This window comes from Copidosoma floridanum, unplaced genomic scaffold, assembly GCF_036245765.1.
Source record: "Copidosoma floridanum isolate Cflo_tuat_1 unplaced genomic scaffold, Cflo_Japanese_pri ptg000025l, whole genome shotgun sequence".
Lineage (NCBI taxonomy): Eukaryota > Metazoa > Arthropoda > Insecta > Hymenoptera > Encyrtidae > Copidosoma > Copidosoma floridanum.
This window is the reverse complement of record NW_028321902.1, coordinates 550,596-574,446: the sequence shown is the minus strand read 5'-3', so window position 1 is coordinate 574,446 and position 23,851 is coordinate 550,596. Positions and strand designations below refer to the sequence as shown.

Sequence of the window (23,851 nt, the reverse complement as noted above, 5' to 3'; positions counted from 1 at the left end):
GCGGAACAACGTGAAATGCCCCAGGTTGGTACTACCTTTCATTGAATGTTTTCAATGTTACATTAAAAAATAAATCGTTAAACAATAATTTTTTTTTTAATAAGGTTTTCCATAGTGTTAGTTGGAGGTCCCTTAAAAAAATTTGTTATAGTGGTAAATTCTTTGAAAATGTTTTTGTTTGAGTAATTAAAAGTTTATTTTAAAAAATAAAATTTTAACTTAATCCAACTTCTGCTTTTATGTTTGAGGCATACAACTAATTTTTTTCTTTTTTTTTGAACGATCATTCGATACTTTTGCAGTCGGGGGGCTTCGCCCCGTCCCGTACCCACCGGGGGCTTCGCCCGGTCCCCCTGGACCTCACACGACCTTTCTTGCGAATTTGCAACATAAGTACTTACTTTTTTTCTTACACTTTTTACGAAAAATGTTGTACACAACTCGTGTGATAGACTCGCTATAATATGATAGAGTCAATCACAACTCGTGCGGGTGACCGTCTTTCCGCACTGTTTATGTAAATAACTAATATTTAATAATAATATTACTGATTATTTAAATATATAACTATAATATGACATAAATTTAATGCAATAAGTGAGGTTTTTTCCTTTATTGTAGATTTTTTAATAGTTTTAAGTACTTTTAATTAACTATCGTCAATTTAATTTTGGCAAACGATAAAGTTTTATATTTTGTTAAAAATTTATTTGATTGAAACAAACGCTGAGGTCTTAAAACTATAATATATACGAGAGAAAAAATACTGACATCAATGTCGACTTGAAGTTGAAGATGATTATGTATTTTCTCAAATCGGTCATTTAGAATAAGATTATGGAAATAAAATCAAATAAATACCAAATTTTCATCAGTAGAATAATCTCTTTTGCAAAATTTAAACAATTTTGGTTGATAGAACTGTAATCCCTACCATAAATTATTATTGTTTCAGGATTTTACTACGAAGAGGGGCTGACATAAGGCAACTCGATGGTCGAGGCATGGCCCCACTACATTACGTCAAAACTGCAAAATGTGCACGTTTATTATTGGAGTATGGCGCCAATCCTGACGTCGAGGACTCGAGAGGCAGAAATTTGCTTTTCCAAATTTACATGGGGGAGTCGCAGTGCTCGGACCATTTGGAAGTCAACAAAATCGCGAATCTTCTGATTGACACCGGGGCAGATATGAAGGATGTCGCCGAGAAAATTTTAGAAACCAACGATTGGGTACCACATGTGACTAAAGACAAAAATGTTAACGTAAAAATAGATGTGTTTCGCAATTTAATCATGAGGACACTGCCCCAAAGAGTAAAAAAGTGGTCATCTTATCAAAATAAGGACATTTTTCTATGCTTCGAGACGCATCCACTGTACGCCAAAAGCGTCACTGAAATATTTTTTATGAAAGTGACGAAATTTCAGAATATTTCTATGCTCGACATTTTAACCAAAAGTGCAGACTCTCTAACAAGTATTTTTCGGCATAATCAAGTCTTTACGAGTGTTATGTCTTTCATGAATGACCATTTGTCATATTTAGAAACTTACAAAGCCATTATGTACGTAAAATGTGTGTGTATAATGACTAGGTCGATGTTGGAATACGTAGCGGCAAATGTTATGTGCAATAATTTTAATGATTTTTGTTACAATTACAATATGGCTTATGCCATTTTACGCAACCTTGACGTGAAAAGCCTAGAAAATGTCATTAGCACGGATTCTGACATCTTCCTCAAAATGCAGAGCGATTTTATTACTGAGAAAATTTACGAGGATGTATTGCAAAGTTTCACTTAATTAGATAACGATATTTCTTTGCGATTGTTAAAAGAAAAACTGTTTTCGAATTTTTGAACATTACGTTAATGGACTCACAATGAAATTTGTTTAACTTTTTATTTTATAACTTTCAATTTATAAGAATTAGTGTATTCAGTCTACGTAAATATTTTTTTATTATAAAAAAGAGACAAATTTTTAGATACATAATTGTCATTTTTTAAAAATATGGTAATAAAGATTTTACATAGTCTAAAAGTTATTAATTTGTGATTTGGTTGCAAACATATTCTATTAGACGTCTTTTATTTATTTTTATGAAAGTTTCGTCAATTTAATCGTCTGTAATATAAACTTAGAGTGTTTTTAAATGATTCTGGTCGATTTTTAAAAGTGTTTTTTTTTACTTATGCTTCAACTACCATAACTTACAATTATTTAATGGAAAACAAAGTCAACAGAAAGATCAGAGGTAAAAATTTTCTCAGTTACAAATAAATGTATACCTTCAACGATTTGATGATTTCAAATTAAGCTATAGTTTAATTATGCATTTTTTGTCAACAAGAATAAAGGGAAACCCTTTTTTCTAAATTTTTTTTTGTAATCCAAGTACTAATGTTTTGTAATTGCCCAAAAAAAACAAAACGTCAAACTTGAGATAAGTCACTCGAAATATCATTGTGTAACACACAGTAAAAAAAAAAAAAAAAGGTGGTAATCTAATTAAAATCCTTATCAATTATTATCGTGAAAAAAAATTTGGAGAAAAAACAAGATTTTTGCCAAACTTGGTAATCAAATCGCCCTTGATAATTTTTTTGTGAAATACAAGTCATCCCGAGAACTCGCACGTAATACCCTAATTTATTTCCTTGTGGCAAACACACAGGACCCAAATATACGTGTACCCAATTAACATTCAATATAAAGAGAAAACCATCCTCCTCATACCTTTCCCACACTCCGTCCCGTATTATCTGCCGCAGAGATAAAAGACCCGCGTACAACGATATCTTTGTACTCCGATCTCTCGTACATAAACACATATACATTTATAATTATTGTCGCCACCACATCTACGTACTCATACTTTTCGCCGACGTAGCGGCCACCACCCGAGATATAAAACTGCTGGCGCTCGCGAATTTCTCGGTCGACAGCTCCCACACGTCGAATAGGGACAAAACAAGGATGTACTACCTAGCATGGACACTCGTCGTTTTGGTAGTCACATTTCTATTTTACAAAGCCAACAGAAGAAGGTACCATTTCTCGGAAAGGGGCATACCCCAGCCGTTCGAGTGGCCATTCCTCGGGATATCCGTGGAGAACGTGTTCAAGGGACGGCACATGAACCACATACTCAAGGACCTGTACCACCTGAACAAGGAAGCCAAGTACGTGGGCTGCCACATGTTTGCCGAGCGTATAGTCGTGGTGCGCGACTTGGATCTGATAAAAAGCGTCCTCGTGAAAAACTTTGACCACTTTTCCGACCGCCGGAGCTTCGTCGACGTGCAATCCGACCCGCTGCTGGGCAAAAATCTGGCCCTACTGGGCGGGGACGAGTGGCGCGAGGTTCGAAATTTACTGAGCCCGGCTTTTACGTCGAGCAAGATGCGAGGGATGTTCGCGCCCATGAACGAGTGCGCCCAAAGGTTTACTCAATTGTTTGTCCATCTTTACAAGGACGAAGGGGAAATCGATACGAAAGACGCCTTCTCGAGGTACGCCAACGACGTCGTAGCCACGTGCGCCTTCGGGATCGAGGTTGACAGCCTGAGGGACAGGGACAACCGGTTTTACGTGGCGGGCAAGAGGTGCACGGACTTCCAGAAAATCCCCGTGGCCAAGTTGGTCTTGATGAACGGCTTTCCCTCGCTGTCGCGGAAACTCGGCTTGAGGCTCGTGTCGAAGCCGGACACCGACTACTTTGTCGACATCATCGAAACGACCATCAGAACGAGGGAAGAAAAGGGCATCACGAGGCCAGACATGCTGCAAATCATGATGGAGGCAAGGGATACAAAGTCGCGGGAGAGTTTGCTCGACATCACGGCGCAGGCATTTATATTTTTCCTCGGTGGTTTCGAAAGCATCGCGTCCCAGATGTGTCTGATAGCCAATGAGCTCGCGGCTCGTCCGGACGTCCAGAGACGCTTGCAGGATGAAGTGGAATCTGTGATGGAGAAATGCAGTGGGAAACCAAGTTACGAAGTTGTAAGTAACGAAATGCCGTACATGGACGCGGTTTTCAGCGAGACGATGAGGTTGTACCCGGTGAGTTTGCTGCGGCGGTTGGCGTCGGAGGACTTTGAGCTGCCGCCGGCCCTGCCGGGTTGCGAGCCTTACGTGGTGAGGAAGGGAGACGGGATTTTCGTGCCGAGTTGTGCCATACACGCGGACGCGGGTTACTTCGAGGATCCCGAGGCGTTCGATCCGAACAGGTTTTTGGGGAAAAAGTTCCCGCCGACCGGGGTGACGAATTTGGGCTTTGGAATGGGCCCGAGGGTGTGCATTGGGAATCGCTTTGCCATACTCGAGACCAAGATTTTGTTTTTGCACCTTTTGACCAAGTGTAGTCTGGAATTGTGCCAAAAATCACCGGTACCTTTCGAGTACGATAGATTTAGTTTTGTGCCGAACGCGAAAAATGGATTTTGGCTGAAAATAAGTCCCAGAAAGTAATTTAGTTGCAGTGTTTTTTTACTATTTGTCTAGCTTTCTGAGAGCATAAATCACGGTCGCTCTCCTGTTGAGCCTATAGGAGTCCGCTAAAAACAGTTACTTTTTCCCTCGCGTGACTGGGCCTTGACTTCAACTGATTTTCTCTCTCTTACTGAGGGTGCACCTCTATACCCATGGGATTGTGATCCTCTGCCAATCCGGTGTCTGTTATTGCTCTACCTTCAAAACTGGACCAGTGAGCAAGACGGCTGTAATAATTCAGTGCTGTGGTCCAGGCCAGTAATAAGTATTAACTATGTTGTTTAATATCACTGGCGTATATATAGATAATTTTAGATTATGTATCGGTTTGTAAATCAATAGTTCATTGTCAAACATTTAATATTCCATCTCCTCACTCTATCTTTCATCTTGATATTTTCGACTTCTTGGTGTTCCTATAGCTATTGGCACAACCAAAGAGGAAGGTGTTGTCTGTATATACACCCGTGACGACCAACCAGCAAAAATTTTACATTCCTCAGACCCATTATTCGATAATACCCCGGAGTATGCGCATAGTTTTGGAAATCTCACTTAAAACACATAAACTCCTTGTACAGTTTTATCTGCTGACTTGCCTGCCTATACGAATATTGTTGTCACCGGAGATTTTAACGGGTGATATTCCGATTGTGCCTCTCTCTCTCTCTTCCGTCGGTTTTTGAATGCGCACTTATTATTTCTAGTACCCTCTCTGCTCCCACTCGTCACTCCACCCCCCTTAGAAACAATACTCGAAATCAGGTGCTCCGTTTACTGCTCTGAACACGATTTCATTGAGTTGACAATGATTCTTCGTAAGCCGCAAGTATACACAAAAAATTTATCTCCAAATTTCAACAAAGTAAATCACTTAATTAAATACTAAATTCGCTGACGCCTTTTCTAAATTATGTACAACCATCGCAGTTGTGTTCGATCGATTGGACCGATACCTTGATTCTATAGTTGGTGATTTCTCTCGTAACATCTTGTCATTTTATCACCTTTAAGTCTATAGTAAATTTTTATTTCTTATGAGTCAGGATAAGAGCAAATGGGATGGAGTGAAAATGGATTGTCACCCAAGTTATAGCTTCATTTCGTGGATATCAAATATTCTTTGATACTACTAACTTTCGTCATATTAATCTTTTATGTATTGCAAACAAAATAATGTAAAATCACGATAAATATCTTATGAATCACTCTTATTTGTAAATACAACATAAAAATTGTACCAAACCACGATAAGAAATAATTTCTGAAACATCTTTTGTTGTACACTAAATTGTTACAAACGAAAAGTTCTGATTATTCAATATTCCTTAGAATTGTCAAATAATGTTACTCTCGCAAAATTCTGTAATTATATTTGGTTTTATATCTAGTATTATATTCATGTACTTATATCATATTAATTCAAACTGTATGTTATCGATCTTTTTGGCATTATGTATTATTTACCCATGTAATAATTTTTTGGAGCCATACGTGGTTTTTACCACAAGGCTTAAATAAAGTCTTACATTTTTTACGTTATAATAATACGTTGTGAAACAAAAATTATGATATTTTAAAGAAATTTCTGGTTGAAAGAATAATTTAATAAGTACAAATTATTTTTTATTTCATACGTAAAAATTATATTTCATTTATATACACTCTTTTGCTCGAATGCACATTTTGAAAGTGATTCTTTCAAGAGATAACATGATTTATTAGTTTGTAAAAAAAAATATATCTTATAGTTTCAAGTAGTGTACCGAATTTTCAGACTCTGAAAATTTTTCGGGTTTGCCCGGAAGTGAATGTGGCCGATCGAAGTCCATGGAAACACTTTTTTTTTTATTTTATGTATTTTGGTTCTCTGAACACGAAATGTAGGGAAATTTTTTTCAGAAAATTATTAATCGATTGGTATTAACAATTTCGCATGGCAAATCACAAAAAGTAATTTTTTGTTTCAAAAAATTTTTCTAGACTCTGTTGCTTATTTTAGACACAAAAAATCTCTTATTACATTTTTATAATCCCTTTGCTTATAAATTCTCAGAGTTTTACTTTCAATCGATTACCCCTCGATTATTACACTGCATTATTTTCAAGGCTCAAATTTTATCTTGAAGCAAATTTTTTGAGATAAAAAATATTTACAATCGCTTGCTGTTGTGCAACTGAGTTGTAATCGATCAACATGTGCTATGTACATGCTTGTGCGCTCAGCAATTTTAGATATCATATAATTAGTATTATATACTGAAATTATAATCTTGGCGAGTTGAAAACAATGCAGTATTTGACCCTCAAAACTAAGGTATTTACAAAAATTTTACAAGAGAACTTTAATGTTAAAAATAAGCTCAGTTATATGAACAATATTATTTTTGAATAAAAAAAAAATAATAGTAATAACTAAAAATTTTTTAATTGGTTTAAGGTTGTCAGAAATAAGATATAAAGTAAATTAGAATTGTTTTGATAACTTAATAATAGTAAATATGAAAAAAAACCTAAAATTTGCTCTAAAATTTTTTCGCAACAATTTTTTGCAGAATCATTCATATTTGTACATCATGTACCGATGCGAATCGTGCTATAGCACCTATAGGTATACTATGTCCTTATCTTATCGCACCTTGTTTTATTAGCCGATGGTGTTGTAAAATTGGTGACATTAGTACAGTAGCTGTCAGTAAAAAAACAGACAAACTAATTATTCCATGGTAAAAAATATCAAGTGTATCGTGCATCGTTTTTGTGCATTTTATTATCTATTATTTTGTACTTAATTATACTAAAATTCTACTTATTATTAGCAAAATATTTGCAACTGCTAATAAGCTTCTAAAAATGCGTAAAACTGCACACAGTTTGGACTCATATCAATCATGTTTTGTTTACAATTTTTGCTTGAAACTTGTTTCGTAAACCAACCCCTTGATGCCTACATGTACATTTAAAAAAAATTTATTTTTTTTTATTACTTTAGGAGGGACATCACATGCATGTATAAGTTTTTCAACGATTTCAGGTAGTTCATATTCAAATGGGCTCAAAGTTTTGTTGGTAAGTTCAAGTTCAACGTCTGTACGCTGATGTATTGCATTTGGTTAGTTTTTATCGGAGAGAAAAGTTTTTCCAGAATTTTAACTATAGCACTCTATATTTTTTGGCTCTAAGTTTCAACACATACATTTTTACACGTTTGCGTTCAACGTTTGTTAATATTGCCATCCTTACATTTTAGATGAAGAAATCGTTTTATAGCATTTAACTTTTGTAAGTGCCATATTTGCTTGATATAAAACTTATAGATCTTATAAAAAAAGACTTATTTGTGTTTGGCGTTCATGTCTTCAGTGTCATCCTAACATAAGATACATCAAAAAGCACTTTGAAAAGGCGGACAAATTGACTTGTACTACGTGATATTATTGTATTATTTAAAATTTGGTGAAAAAATATAATCTCCAATGAAAGTCCTACAGTCAAAATTGCCCTTTTTGCTCTGGAAAACCGTGGATTGGCCGTGCCTGGATTGCAAGAATAAATTTAGCCACGAGTTTTTTACTTGTCTAAATTTACCTTGTAGACAGGAAGAAAAAAAAGTAGCAAACAGTACAGCTGGATAAAATTTTACGCAATGAAATTCAACAGTCAACATTTCAATGATAATTACATGGGTCAATAATTTTCTTTTGGAACCCCTGCCTAATGTAAAAAAGAGGATTATTTTTTCAACTGTTTAAATATCCTTTCTACTTTTGACCACATTTGACTTGTGCATATGAATTTTTTTCTAAATTTTTTTCCATAAATATTGAAAACAAAAATTTTTTCAAAGTTTTTTATATGTTGATTTTTTTTAAACAGAATACTCAATATAATTTTAACTAGGAGAAGTGATTTTCAAAAGTTTTGATTTATTTAAATGGTAGCTTGAACGTAACTCAATTACTGACCCCCGTATTGTGTTTCAGCGTTATCTAACATTTTTTTTGTCGGACCCTCTTTGATAGATCTATAAGCTATATCATGAAAAAGCGGAACTGGAAAAGATACGCGCACAAGAATTTTGCGATGATTCTCGAACTTCTTAAAATCTGTTGAATAGAATAAAAATTCCCATGATATAACGAGCTAGCTCAGATCTTGAATACTTAATCACAATAATTGAGTAACAATGATAGAAGATGTTTTGAAATGGTAATGAAAACGAACTTTCTACATCGACGTCATTTTACATAGATTTGTAAAGATTAAAGTAAGCAGTGTAAATGACGCAGTCGGAAATATAGTTTTTTGGTCTCGCAAGTTTAATTATAGTACATGCATTATATACGTCGTGAGTAGAAATGAAATAATTATTATACAAGTCTAATGTAAAAATCGTGAATTAATTATTAACTTTCTTAGGTGTAAAAAAATAACTACCAATCGAATTGTGGAGGTGCAATGTCAAATACCTATCACAGTATTTATTTAATATCATTGTATGCTTAGACAAATTTTGTGACGTTGCAATAATTTTATCAGCTGTAGAGATCAATATTTAAAATATAAAAGTAGACCACGTAGTCTAAATTTCGTTTTTGCACTCTTGTGTATTATCTAGGATTCAAAAGTTAAAAGATTATTCATATGCTTTTCCTCTAATTTTTTGAAAGAAAAATATTTTTGATGTTTGAAATATCACATGATTTATAATTTTTAATTTATTTTTTAACTTTTAATTTTTTGCATTTTTATCACATGGTAACTTTTGCAATAATCTGGGAAAAGTACCAAAAAAAGAAATGTGCTATTATTTATGCACCGTATAACATACTTGTAGATTCATGTATTATTAATTAATTAATTCATCATTGATATCATGCAAAACAATCTGAAACATTGGCTATTACTTTAGAGTGTCGATAGCCACATGATTGTATGAATTTATTAATACCATTATAATTATCATTATTTATTTTTTTTTTTTTATAACTTTTGCGTAATCTGTAAGTACATGCCCAACATTGTATGTAGAATACTTTTGTTTTTGAAATTGAAGTTATTTTAACGTATGAGGTACTTTTCGTCACAAGTTTTCAAGTACGTGTATGCAGCCGTTGGAAATTATATAGTAATTAAAACATCATTAAGGTAGTCTACCACCCACAGGCTCAACTACAATACATCATCTGTTAGTGCATTCAAAATACGCGTAACGCTTGAATGTAGAAAAGACTTATTGTTACGTTCTGCTGAGATATGGCAACAGTCACAGAAAGTTGAGCATCTATTGAGTATACCTTTTTATAAAATAGTACGAATTTTAAATTTTTCTTACAGTACACTTTTTAGAATTTTCTTAGTTGCTTAAGTAGCTCTTTTTGGCCGTTGTAACCTGTGTTAAAATTTTAAACTTGCAACTTTATTATCTCAAAAAGCAATGTGGTAAGAATATTTATTTTATAATTTATTCTGAAAAAAAAAAAATTTAATCTACAACATACATTTTTGTTCATGGAAACTAACGTTAAAAAGTGGTGGGTGGTGGACTACCTTAACTTATACTGTTCAGCGCCAATCGTCATCGAAACATTTTCTCTTGCTCATCGAGTCATAGATAAACGTAAGTACATCACTACTTTAGTGTTGCGTTCACGACACGTCAGCACAATTTTAAGTTATACACGAAGGTTGGATTTTCAAAAGTTGACGAGAGCCTCAGTTCGCTACAAAAATTGGAGTAAATACAATTATTACGTCTTTGACGCAAAATTGTAGAAGTGAAAGTGTTCAGCAGCAGTTCGGATCATATTTAGTGATAACAAGTAAAAATGAATTTCAGTATCAACTCCTCAGGCACAAATTACAATAGGCATAATGGCCAAATCAAGAAAAAGTTGTCAACGTCACAAGCAAGGGAGAAAAATATTGTATTAAAAGTATTGATCGACAATCTTCTGCGAAAGAATTCGTCGCTAAGTGGTTGCAAATATTTTCACGAATACATGGTCCAACTGAGCAAAGATATATCGAAGGTAATAGCTAAACGCAATCTTCAACCACATGATAAAATTGTGCAAGTGTCCTTGAAAGCGGCAAGAGTTTATTGTTGTTCGGAGGATGGTTTTTTAAGATTTTTGGTATCAAGTCAGGCTGCTTGACACTTGTTCTTATTCACCGTTTGTTTAAAGTATGTAAATTCGCACGAGATCCCCATTTTACGTGCTCTGATTGCGCGGAACAACGTGAAATGCCCCAGGTTGGTACTACCTTTCATTGAATGTTTTCAATGTTACATTAAAAATAGATCGTAAAATAATAATTTTTTTTCTAATAAGGTTTTTCATAGTGTTAGTGTGAGGTCCCTTAAAAAAATTTGTTACAGTGGTAAATTCTTTAAAAATGTTTTTGTTTGAGTAATTAAAAGTTTATTTTTAAAAATAAAATTTCAAGTTAATCCAACTTCTGCTTTTGTGTTTGAGGCATACAACTAATTTTTTTTTTTTTTTTCTTTGAAGGATCATTTAAAATTTTCGCAGTCAGGGGGCTTCGCCCCCCCCCCATACCCACCGGGGGCTCAGCCCTCTGGTCCCCCTGGACCTCAGACGACCTTTCTTGCGAATTTGCAACATAAGTACTTGCTATTTTTCGCACATGCTGTAATATGATAGAGTCAATCACAACTCGTGCGGGTAACCGTCTTTCCGCACTGTTTACGTAAATAACTAGTATTTAATAATATTATTACTACTTATTTAATTATATGACTATAATATGACATAAATTGAATGCAATATGTAGGGTTTTTCCATTTATTGTAGATTTTTTAATAGTTTTTAGTATTTTTAATCAACTATCGTCATTTTAATTTTGGCAAACGATAAAATTTTATATTTTGTTAATAATTTATTTGATTGAAAGAAACGCTGACGTATTAAAACCATAACATACACGAGGGAAAAAAATACTGATATCAATGTCAACTTGAAATTGAAAATGATTATGTATTTTCTCAAAACGGTCATTTAGAGTAAGATTATGGAAATAAAATCAAATGAATACCAAATTTGCATCAGTATGATAATCTCTTTTGCAAAATTTAAACAATTTTGGTTGATAGAACTGTAATCCCTACAATAAATTATTATTATTTCAGGATTTTGCTACGAAGAGGGGCTGACATAAGGCAACTCGATGGTCGAGGCATGGCTCCACTACATTACGTCACAACTGCAAAATGTGCACGTTTATTATTGGAGTATGGCGCCAATCCTGACGTCGAGGACTCGAGAGGCAGAAATTTGCTTTTCCAAATTTACATGGGGGAGTCGCAGTGCTCGGACAATTTGGAAGTCAACAAAATCGCGAATCTTCTGATTGACGCCGGGGCAGATGTGAAGGATGTCGCCGAGAAAATTTTAGAAACCAACGATTGGGTACCACATGAGACTAATGACGAAAATGTTAATGTAAAAATAGACGCGTTTCGCAATTTAATCATGAGGACACTGCCCCAAAGAGTAAAAAAGTGGTCATCTTTTCAAAATAAGGACATTTTTCGATGCTTCGAGACGCATCCACTGTACGCCAGAAGCGTCTCTGAAATATATATTATGAAGTCGGTATTATTTCAGAATGTTTCTATGCTCGATATTTTAACAAAAAGTGTAGACTCTCTAACAAGTATTTTTCGGCATGAGCAAGTTTTTACGAATGTAATGCTACATATGAATCAACTTTTGTTATATTTGGAAACTTATAAATCAATTTTGCACGTAAAATATGTGTGCATAATGACTAGGTCAATGTTGGAATATGTAGCAGCAAATGTTATGTGCAATAATTTTGATGATTTTTGTTACAATTACAATACGGCTTATGCCATTTTACGCAACCTTGACGTGAAAAGCCTAAAAAATGTCATTAGCACGGATTCTGACATTTTCCTCAAAATGCAGAGTGGTTTTATTACTGAGAAAATTTACGAGGATGTATTGCAAAGTTTCACCCAATTAGATAACGATATTTCTTTGCGATTGTTGAAAGAAAAACTGTTTTCGAAATTCTAAACGCTATAGCCACATTTCTGGAGTTACACTTAATATGTGTCACAATTTACCTTATAATTCAAATTTATTAGAACTAGTGTATTTTGTCGAAGTAAACATATTTTTATTATAAAATTAAGGTTCATTTTTTAATGTATTATTGTGACTTTCTTGTGACTTCCAAGAAAAATTTAGAATTAAAAGGTTTAAATAACCCAGGAGCCATTAGTTGGTTATATTATTGAATCCAATTATCGTGGCCGAATTTGCTCTATATTTTTTTATGTTTTTTAACAAAACCGTATACAACTTATATCAAGATATGTTGTAAGATATTTTTGTATGAAAAAATTAAAATTAAAATTAATTTAAAAAAATTAAAAAGTATTTAAAAATTTTTCTGGTAGGCTCGTTGTATGGTTATATTATTTTGAATGAAGCTTTTTTTATAATTCAACTATTTTTGTATACCAAGTATCATGTAAGCAGCTATATTTCCATTTTTTAGGGACATGCATATGCAAGCATCGAGTAAATATTTGAAACTTGTTTATTTTACAAAGTAGTTACACTCAATTGTATATCTTATATACGATGTATTTTCTGGTATATAGCTTAAGCATTTAGCTGCTACGTTGCTATAGAATATTCACTGCGTGTGGTAATCTGACAGCGCTACGTGCATGGCAAGAAGACACAGTACTTACTGTGTAACCAAAATAGATGCAATTTTTAAGCAAAAAATTATTGCAGAATGTGTAATAGAGAAAAAAAAAGAAAACCAAGTGTTATATGTTATGTGTCCTGGTTGAATTGTCAATTTTGCTTTTTATTCTCAATCAGTTGTGAGTTTTTGTACGTAGACACATGTTATGTTGATTAAACTTTCTAGTTTTTTTTCCAACCTCATCAAGTGCGTCCTCATTGCCGTAACGTTATAACTGAGACTCTGTGTAGTAAAAATTTTGTATCTTTAACAAAATTCAATTAATTAGTTTTTGCTGTAAAAAGTTTTTTTTCTGCTTCTGTTACTTATTTTAGTCACAAAAAGACTGTGGTAGTTGTAGAGTAAAAAATACTCATAGGTCGAAAAAATACGATTTTTTACGATTTTCAATCATTTACCATTCAATTATGACTGCATTATTTACAACTTACTAAAGCTCAAAATTTATCTTGAAGCAAATGCTTTGAAAAAATTAAATATTTACAATTATTTGTTGTTGTGCAGCTAATCGATCAATCTATGCTCATTGGATTGAGGGGCAGGGGAGAGAAAAAGTATGACAGATACCATGTGTAGATAAACGGTTTAGAGAATATTGCATATAATTTAAATAAAATCAATTTTATGTCGTTGCAAAATTCATTTTTTAATTCATAAAAGACATGACTTGAAATAATGATGTGGTGTTACTATGATAAAGGTGTGTAATTTGCTTAAATAAGTAACATGTACGTGCCGTAGTTGAAATACGTATTTCATAAAATATTTAAATCGAATTAAAAAAAACCTATTATAAAGAATATTAGGTAAGCGTCCCAATGAAATTTGTTGAGTCGAAAAAAAAGAACAGAATCTCGAAGAACTAAAGTAAATTCATTGAATTTCACAAGATTTTGTCAGTTTGTAAGTCAGTTCGCAAATTTACGCAAAATTTCGAGGTAGTCCAAAAGAAAGGATTACTGCTGCTCGCGAATTTCTGAAGTATCAAATGACGTTACAAAAAAGAAATAAAAATCAGTTCCATGTACCATACTTTCATGGTCTCAATTTTTCACGCACGAATAATTTTTTGCGGAATCACTCGTGTAAACATCCTCATCTTATCTCATCTTGGGCTAAAATGGCGCGGTAACACCAAGTAACAATAGCACAGAAGCAGAGGGGATTACCGTACAGGAAATACTTCCTTTAAACATAAGTAGTCAGTTTGTTGCGTCGGTTAGACGTACCCGGAGCTGCGTGTACTCGATCCGTTTGCGAAGGAAAAAACTACTTTCTCCGGACAAGTACTCGTGTATGTATTTTAACCACTTATTTAAGGTTTGAAAATCTTTGAGATACTTACTGCAATTATTGATAGGTCCCAATTCCATCAATAACTCAATATCGCAAAATAATTCACGAATTAACATTAACTTTGATTCGGGACTTTCGAATTTCCTTGATCGCCACGAGAAAGCAAATGTACACAAAAATTATCAGAATTTTGTACTGTAAGAGCTGGGAAAAAAAAAAAAAAAAAACTGGGACGCATGTGATGCCAGATGTCCGGTATTCGCAGCGAAATTAGTAAGTAACACTGCAGTGCAGCACGTGGTCTTAGGCGTGTGAACGCCGTAGCTCGAAATTCGGGATAAAACTCTCAAAGCTGTAGGTGACGCGAGGAGAAGACAATGCTATAGCAAATGTTGTATTAAATAGTCCCTTGGTTGATTGGTTCGTATTTTTACTGTTTATTTGGAGGCACGTGGAGGTGAGTGGCTGTCGAGTGAACCACGGAATATTTAATCATGTGAAAAAAGTAAAATTTACTCTGCATATCTTGACAGCTCGATCTCACTTTCGATCTTCGAGCTTATCTGTGGTTCACTTGATGGTCACTCACCAAACATTTTATTTATTAATAATTTTTATTATTTTGTTAACAATTTCCTGTAAGTAATGACTTTGAGAGATTTCGTAAAGCAATTGATTGATGTGTTTACGGACGGGGAAAATCCATTTTTCTTCCGATTCAATTTTTTTTATAATAACCACCGATGAACAATAAATATTGTTTGACAACTTTTTTCATGAGTCATAACAGTTTCGATCGGGTTCTTGGGATTTATAAAAAAAAAAAGCTTAATCGACTCTAAAAATTGATGTGTTACATGAAAGTTACTTATTTCCGTCATACTAGATCCAGGCTTTGGACTGTGAGTACAAGTAATCTAAAATACCGAAGGGTATAAAAAAGAAAAAATTTCTGTATCTGATGTTTGGCTTTAAAAATAACTTTCAATAGTTACAAGAGTTGAGGAGGTAAACGTTTTTTAGAAACTTACTTAATATTTCATATCGCATGGCTTTCACGATTTATCACTGCTCGTTATGAAAAAAAAAATTTCTTATCTCAAGTATTTTTTGATTTCTCTTCGGTAATGAGGATTTTATCATCAACTTCTGGTTGAACCGTCTCTAATGCTTTGACAATCTGAAATAAGCTTGAGTTAGGCGTGTAGAAAATGCGAGTGAAATAACTCACAATAATTTTTTGATTAAGAAAGTGTCAAGTTTAAGATGGCTTTTGCACTTGAATTAAAAAACATAAATATGATGTATCGTAAATGAGAAGGAATATAATCTTTTCAACGTGATTATTAAAAAAAAAATATTTTTTATACAACAAAAACATGCGTAATTGTTTATCAAGATATAAATATAATTTTATATTTAATTAACCACGAAGACGAAAGCTCTTTTGGATTATTATTTAACTCTACAGTGTTCAAATTGCTTTGTTCTCTTTACCCGAGGTTTTTTTTAATAGTATTGAATTCCATTCAGGTATCCATTTAGAATTTTGATACTAACTTTTAATCACTCTATTTGTATAAAAAAATCAAACCCTTGAATTTTTTAAACACTAAATTCTTGTGTACATTATAAAATAAAGCACTTTTCGTTAAAAAAAAAAAAAAAAAAAATTTATACATATATTGTTTACAATCACGTGATAAGTCACATTTTCGTTGTTGTGAAGTAGAAAAAGCCGTGTAAGCTTGATTAAAATTATGATTTAAGTGAATCAAAGGTTGTGTCATTACGTATGTGCATGTGTTAGCTGGGTGCTGGCACGACTAATAACTAAAAATTACCAGTTAAGAAATAATTTAAAAGTTACGTCCTAAAGGTTGGAATAGTTATTAAAACAACTGACAATACTCGATTTTATCTCGAAAAAATTTAATATAAAACGATTACAATATTATAAAGCACATAGTAGTTTAATCGTGTTAAATTACAGCACCCAATATTACGGACACCTACTTGATCGTCGATTTCTTTTGAAAAAAAATTACCTTTTTATTGTATTAACACCCATACAGTTAGAAACATAACCTCAAAAATTTCATGCCTAGGTATTGAAACATATTCGAGGTGGGCACCGTGGCTAAGGTTTTAGTTTCAGTTATTGCCACATGATGCTTTTTTATATTATAGAATGGCGCCTCAATTCTCGCGCTTTTGATTTAAACACGTGAAATGGTTAAGGTTGTAGTTTCAACTTTAGCCACTTCATTTACTTTTATACGGGCTCTTCAGCGCTAGTAGTCGTGGCTCACTTCGAATAGATTCTGTTCAAAATGTAGATAGGTCGATGGAAAATCCTATTAACTTATTTTAGTAAAACTGCTTTTTTTTACTCACATGATGATTCTATAACTGAAAAAATAAAAATTTTATCAACTCAGATTTTAATGTCTACGGTGATTTTATTTTTTCATTGCGTGTGTCAGTGTTATGATTTAATTACTCACATATTTACAGACACAATGAAAATATAGGTAAACGCTAAAATTGAGAGATGTTGAATCATTGTTCAATTTTTGAAAAATATATACTACTTTATGGTCTAACACTTTCGTATTTAACTTAGATTTTGAAAAATTAGATCCTGATTTGGCCATATATCGCCCTCCATTTTCACAATTTTTAATTAATAGTTACCTGCTCTCCCCCTTATTTGTATCTCTATGCTCTATCTGCTTTCTACTGTATACATGTATATTACAAATGTCCATGTAACACACAATACAAAAATTTCGATTTGATCTAGATATATAACATTGTCTTCTAACGTGTACGTAACAAAAGTTATTGTCAAATTAGTTATTTTTTCCCATTATGAATACATAAGAATAATATTGGTGATTTTTTTCTTCTTATAAAATATGTTCAAATACAATTTGTCAGGTTTAATAATAAATCCCAAGTCATATCCCCAATTCTAGCGTTACCAGATGATGGTTATACTTTAAATATTTAATAATGTGCTTGCATGTTATTTTTTTTTTTACTCCAAAAAAGCATTTTCCTACGAATTTGCACTTTCTTCTCCGACAAAAAATATGTTGGTTGTGATTGAAAAAGCTATTAACAAATGATTCACCTACTCTGAGTAATAATCCTCCAAAACGATGATGTGTTTTTGTGTCTCCGAGAGTTGATTACTTCGATTTTGCTCGTATGTGCTCATTCGGCTATGACGCAGTTTTAATATGAAAGTTAACGTTTACTTATTTCAAACATTGAAACATATATTTATGCATTTCTTTATTTCACTGTAAAACTGTTTTGCTACGCAAAAAAAATGAAAATAATAATAATAACCAAAAAAGTTAAGCTTCAAGTATACATATTTTTAGTGTGTCAAAAAAAAAAAAAAAAAAAACGCTCAAAGCATGTTACAATATATACTTTGCACTTACAGAGTTTAATACTTCAGATTAAAAAATTAAAAATAATTCAAGTGTTTTATTACAAAACGTATTTCAAATACATAATACTGCAAGCACCTTCAATCGTTTAAAAACTGTGAGAGAAACATCAATCACTTACTTCTTTAAACTATAAATCCAAGTTTTTTTTTAACTTAATCCTTACATTTTATCGCTCACAGATTTGAAACTCTTTCATAGGTTTACTTTCAAAAGACTTAAGCATTTTTTTTTTTTTTTTTTTAACAAACGATCATAAAAATGAAAAAATGCACTTGAGCGATTTGAGCGTTAAACGATCAAGTGCTTAAAACTGTGCGTACATCAACAGATTTTGAAAATAAATGAACAAAAGTGCTTACAGAGTATGGGATGTTCCCACTCCACTGCAAATCCGTATAGCACTGGTAGCGCTGCGAGTGTTCGGACGTGACGCTCATGTACATTTGACTCGAACAGTACGAAAGTTGCTAGCAATTGAGAGTGCAAGTGCAGGACATTTTTTTAGCCCAAACTGTAAGCAATTTTTTTTTTTCCTCGCAGGTATGAACATCCTGAGTTATTTCAATTTAATGATGTACGGGCAAAGACCGTCAGAGGAGATTAAGAAACATGCGCTGGAGACGAAGGTTAGTGCTGAATTTATACCCGTTGTGAGTATGGTGACATAAAAAATACGTAAACAATGAAAAAATCAGGATAAAAACTATTAAGAACAATAAGTATTTGATACATGATAAAATAAAACAATTTATGGTACTCGTGCAGGTTTAATAATGTCGTTTTGATTTTTTCATCGGGATATTGTACTTATTGAGACTTTGTCATGTGCGTTGTACACATTTTTAGCGCATTTTTTAATTTTTCTGCTATTCTCTCGAAATGAAATGCCAACCTAATAATAAACATTTTCTACGACCTGGCGAGAAAAGAAAAAAAGAAAAAAATTTCAGCGCTGCAGTTAAACGAAAAAAACTACGCGTAATATTTTAAAACGCATACGATCTAAAAATATGAGCACCGAGAGGAAAAAAACCAATTGCCGTGAAGAAGCCATTGAAAAAGAAACAATAAGTATCGTGTTTGCCATGTGCTGGTCGCACCTCATTTTTTGGTTACTCTCAAGTAATTTTTCACGCTCTTTTGACTGGTTTTTGAAGCCGTTATCTTTCTCGAGTTTTTGTTTAAAATTATTGCTTTGAACTTTACAAAACATTACACAACTTCTGAACATTACAAAAACATACACTACTTTCAATTAAATTTAACTGACATGGCTGGATGTTTTCATGAACCAAACCAATTAGCGTGAATTTGTATTCATCAGTTTTTATATACGTGCAAACCAATGTTTTTACATAATCCATGCCTGATTAACCAAGCAAAATGAGAAAAAACATTGTTTTTTTTTTTTTTTTTTAATTAAATGTAAAATTTGTTTCGAATTTTCAAATCAGAGGATAGAGTAATAGTGTATGTATTTTTTCACTACCAAATGGTATAGGCACTTATTGTGGATCTGCGGAGCGACACCATCAGTAAGCCTCCATTGGCAATGAGGCAGGCTATGTTCGACGCCGAAGTTGGCGATGACGTTTTCGAGGAGGATCCGACTGTCAAACGTAAGTAATTCACAAACGAAGGTCAGCATATATGTATGAAGTTTCACGAGAACTCAGATAAGCCAATATTTGTAAAAATTTTTTTTAATTCTGAAAAATTTTTGATAAAAAATAGCTGACCCTGTCGTCAAGTATGTTTATACGAGTCTTGTCTAGTCTTGAATCTATAGGGTTGAAATTTTCATTTTCATACCTATTGCCATCAACTTATTGTTTTAGGCGGTTGTTCATGTGATATTGAATAAAAAACATTTTCTTATTCCCTCATGAAATGATGTTTGAGTTACAGATTTTTTAAATTATATGGTCAGTAATACTTAAATCTTGAATCAAGTTGCAGTTAGATACCATTGAAAAACACTTATATTAGCAACAAACTTTTCATCTTATTATTAACAATTATTTAAAAAATACTGTCAATTAGATTTTAGTTGAGTGTTTCCTATATCCACGAGTCCATTAAGAAAGTATGACCACATGTCATACTTTTTGCGGACAGTCAGCTCACGCAAGTCTTTAAAAATTATATTCCAGCAATAAATTTATTCAATAATTACTCAGAAAGTATTGTGAGTCAACTGTATTACAATATACATATTTGAGGAATTTTGAGATTAACCAATGAAAACTACTTCTGTATAATTATGATCTTATGCATAGAAATAGCTCACAGTTTTTTTTCAGATGACACATACTTTTTATCTGTATTTTTAATACTTTGTAAACTTACACATTTAAATAACAATTTTTTCAAATGACTGATCGGTTTTCTATAGTTTTTATTGTTTTAAAGTCTTTGTAAAGTCGTTTTATTGTCTAGAATGACATATCATCGTTAATAGAATTTTTGGATATTATTTGGATATTATTATTATGCCTCACTGTAATATTAGAAATCAGAAAGTATAAATAAATTTTTTTTCAAGACGAAACAGTCGTGACAATTGAAAATACTGAAGACCAATATTAATAATTACTTTACATTGGTATTGTATTAAAGTATAGAAACGAGCACGGAAAAGTATATGACTAGTGTCTCAAAAAGCAAGACAACATCAAAAACACATTTTGATATTTTGTAAAACTCTAGCTCAGGAAACTGGTCTTTTGGTTCTTATATAATAATATATTTTTGTTAAACAGGTCTCGAGGAGAAGGCTGCCAAGTTGCTGGGTAAAGAGGCGGCGCTGTTCGTTTCAACCGGAACGATGGGAAATTTAATTTCCGGTACTTCATTTTTTTTAACCTTTTTTAAATAAGTGCATAAATTCTGAGTCAACGGTGCAAATTACGAACTGATTTGACGATGAGATACAACAGCAGATTATTTATCACTTATCTCATATACTGCATCATTTAGAGTAGTACTTTTATCGGTTTCAAAAGTCTTACTGGTCCAACCAATATTTTTTTTAACGTATAAAATAGATTGAGGTATTGCGTTGAGAAAAAACAAAATTTTAACACTCGTTGAAAAATAAATTAACGAGAAAATACTTACTTGTCATCAAAATTAAATGAAATTTTGAGAAAATGTTTATAAATTTACGATGAATTCTTTGTTACGATTGCCGATAAGGTCATTGATCAAAATCGTAGAAAAAATTTAAAAAAAATTTTAGTTTTAACAGGGACTCTGGGGAAAAAAGTACCATTTAATGACGTTACTAACGAAAAAAAAACTTTTATAGAACATAAAGCAATATAAGTTGAATATTACAAAACATACGGTTTTTAAAAGATTGGTACCTCAAATAATACGGATTATTCGACTTCATCAAAACATATTACGGAAAATGCAAGCATAAATTGTCGTTGCCTGCAAGTGTTTTGAGATTTATGACATTCTAGGACCTTTAAATGTAATTTAAAAAAATCATTTCGATGTATTTGGCCCATCAGATTCAAATAGAGTAAGAAACTGTTTTTTATGTAATTTGAAATATACAATATTTCTAACTGATACAATATTTCTTATAGATATATAGAAATTGAAATACGATTTGTTAGTATATATCAGTGCCCTCCGGTGAATTTGGAAATTCAAAGTGATCAGTGATCCGTTAGGGGCGAAATGTAAGAAAATAAATAAATACAAGTAAAGTGTATTTAAATTTTCCTGCGTTGATTTATTGATGCGCAACGTTTCGCTGACAATATGCGTCAGCCTCATCAGGCTACAAAATTAATAATTACTTAAATTTAAATACACTTTACTTGTATTTATTTATTTTCTTACATTTCGCCCCCAACGGATCACTGATCACTTTGAATTTCCAGAAATTGAAATATGTACCAAAAATCTTATTTTATTTCATAGGAAATGAAAATGTGGTATCATTCTAATTCTTTAAAAAATATAACATTGTTTCAGTAATGATCCACTGCGACACCCGAGGCTGCGAGATTTACTGCGGATCTGAGTCTCACATAGTGAACCACGAGCAAGGCGGTGCCGCTCAGATCGCCGGTGTGACCGTCTGCAGCCTACCTAACCGACCGGACGGTACATTCAGCCTAGTTGACCTCGAGTCGAAGCTGCGGAGCAATTGGTTGCACGAACCGATATCCTGTCTGGTGGCAGTGGAAAACACGATAAATGGTCGCTTGGTGCCCCAAGAGTGGATAAACCAGCTTGAGCAGCTTGTCCACAGGCACAATCTCAAACTGCACCTAGATGGCGCGCGGCTATGGAACGCGAGCGTTGCCTCCGGCCGGCCGGCTTGCGAGCTTGCCCGGCCCTTCGACTCGGTGACCTTTTGTCTGAGCAAAGGATTGGCCGCGCCCGCCGGATCGGTACTTTGTGGATCAGCTGATTTTATCAGGCGAGCCAGGAGGGCACGCAAGGTCCTCGGTGGCGGGATGAGGCAGGTAGGCGTGCTCGCCGCTGCAGGTATATTTGCTCTTGACGAGATGGTGCCTCTGCTGAAGGACGACCACAGGAGGGCGAGCGAGATCGCCAAGGCAATCAACGCAACGGGATCGAGGATTTTTTCGGTTGATCTTGGGGTGACTCACTCGAATATGATCATGATAAAGGTTTCTGCAGATGGAGTCAATGGGAAGAGCAAGGTGTCGGCGAGGGACTTTGTGGCACGGCTTCAGTGTGTGAAGAACGAGGCTGATGATGACGACAGGATCGTTGTGAGGGGGCTGGCGCTCAGCAGCTGCCTAGCGAGGCTAGTTTTTTATTACGAGATTACGGATGAACTAACCAAAGCTACTGTTAGGAAAATTAATTACGTGATTAGGGAGTTTGAACGTAATAACTAACAAAACGCCCGGAGGAAAAAAAGCTCACCAATCCAAGTTGATCAATAAAAGGTCTAAAAATTCAAGACAAAAAGTCCCTGCTTATGCATATAAATAAGTTATGAACTTTAAACTTTAGAAAAAGCACTGCAGAACGTAAGTTTTTATTTTTTTCACGCACATATGAATGCTGAAATTTTTATGTAGAATTAAGAGAGCACTTAATGTAATAACATTACTATTATTATATATGTAATAACATTACTATAATAATGCAAACATTGCTATTTGTCAAAACATTATACTCGCAGCTCAGTAACTACGATATGTACTTTGATAATTGTATCAATGTTTTTTACTGTGTTAGGAACTTACCCCTTTTGTAAATGATTGATTATCCTCCTTTCGGATGAAAAGTGAGGTATGGATGGTAATTTTCGAACATGGTGTTGCAACTATGGACCGTATATGATTCACACAGACAATTGTAGAGTTCTACAATACACGTCTCGTGTGCTGTCTTTTAAACATTTTTTTAAACATTTTTGGTACAATATCCGATGATTTTATGAAATTGGTTTTGTATACTAATATTTTCAAAAATTCAAATACTCTAATTCCATCGAGTTTATTATTTTTTTTTTTTTTTGAGAAAATAGATATAAACTTTTTTTTATGAACGATGATTTCATTTTTTTGTAGTAAGGGGCTTTGCCTTTTCTACCCTCCACCGGGGGCTCTATCTCCTGGTCCCTGCACAATATTTAATGCGAAACTTTTTTTAGGTAAAATTAATTTTTGCTTATACGTAAAAAGATTTTTTTTTCTATTTTTCTCTGATTAAGTCTTCAATACATCCAAGCAATGATTCTTTTCACACCTGGTGACGCATGTCACCTATTACTGGTTTTATTCATATTTACTGACTTGATTTACT

The 23,851-nt window shown here is 33.3% G+C and overlaps 1 protein-coding gene across 2 annotated transcripts; it reads left to right on the top strand.

Moving 5' to 3' along the window:
* The first annotated feature begins 14,503 nt into the window (after positions 1 to 14,503).
* On the top strand, positions 14,504 to 23,171 carry LOC106641637 (uncharacterized). 2 transcript variants are annotated; one of them, XM_014356129.2, is made up of 5 exons: positions 14,504 to 14,571; positions 18,584 to 18,669; positions 19,545 to 19,662; positions 20,806 to 20,889; positions 22,037 to 23,171. In XM_014356129.2, exons 2-5 carry the CDS (start codon positions 18,586 to 18,588, stop codon positions 22,933 to 22,935), a joined length of 1,185 nt encoding a protein of 394 aa, XP_014211615.2. In that variant the 5' UTR covers positions 14,504 to 14,571; positions 18,584 to 18,585; the 3' UTR covers positions 22,936 to 23,171. The 2 variants fall into 2 exon arrangements, with proteins under 2 accessions (XP_014211615.2, XP_089451413.1); XM_089595287.1 differs by lacking the exon at positions 14,504 to 14,571 and adding an exon at positions 14,788 to 14,846.
* Positions 23,172 to 23,851: the final 680 nt, after the last annotated feature.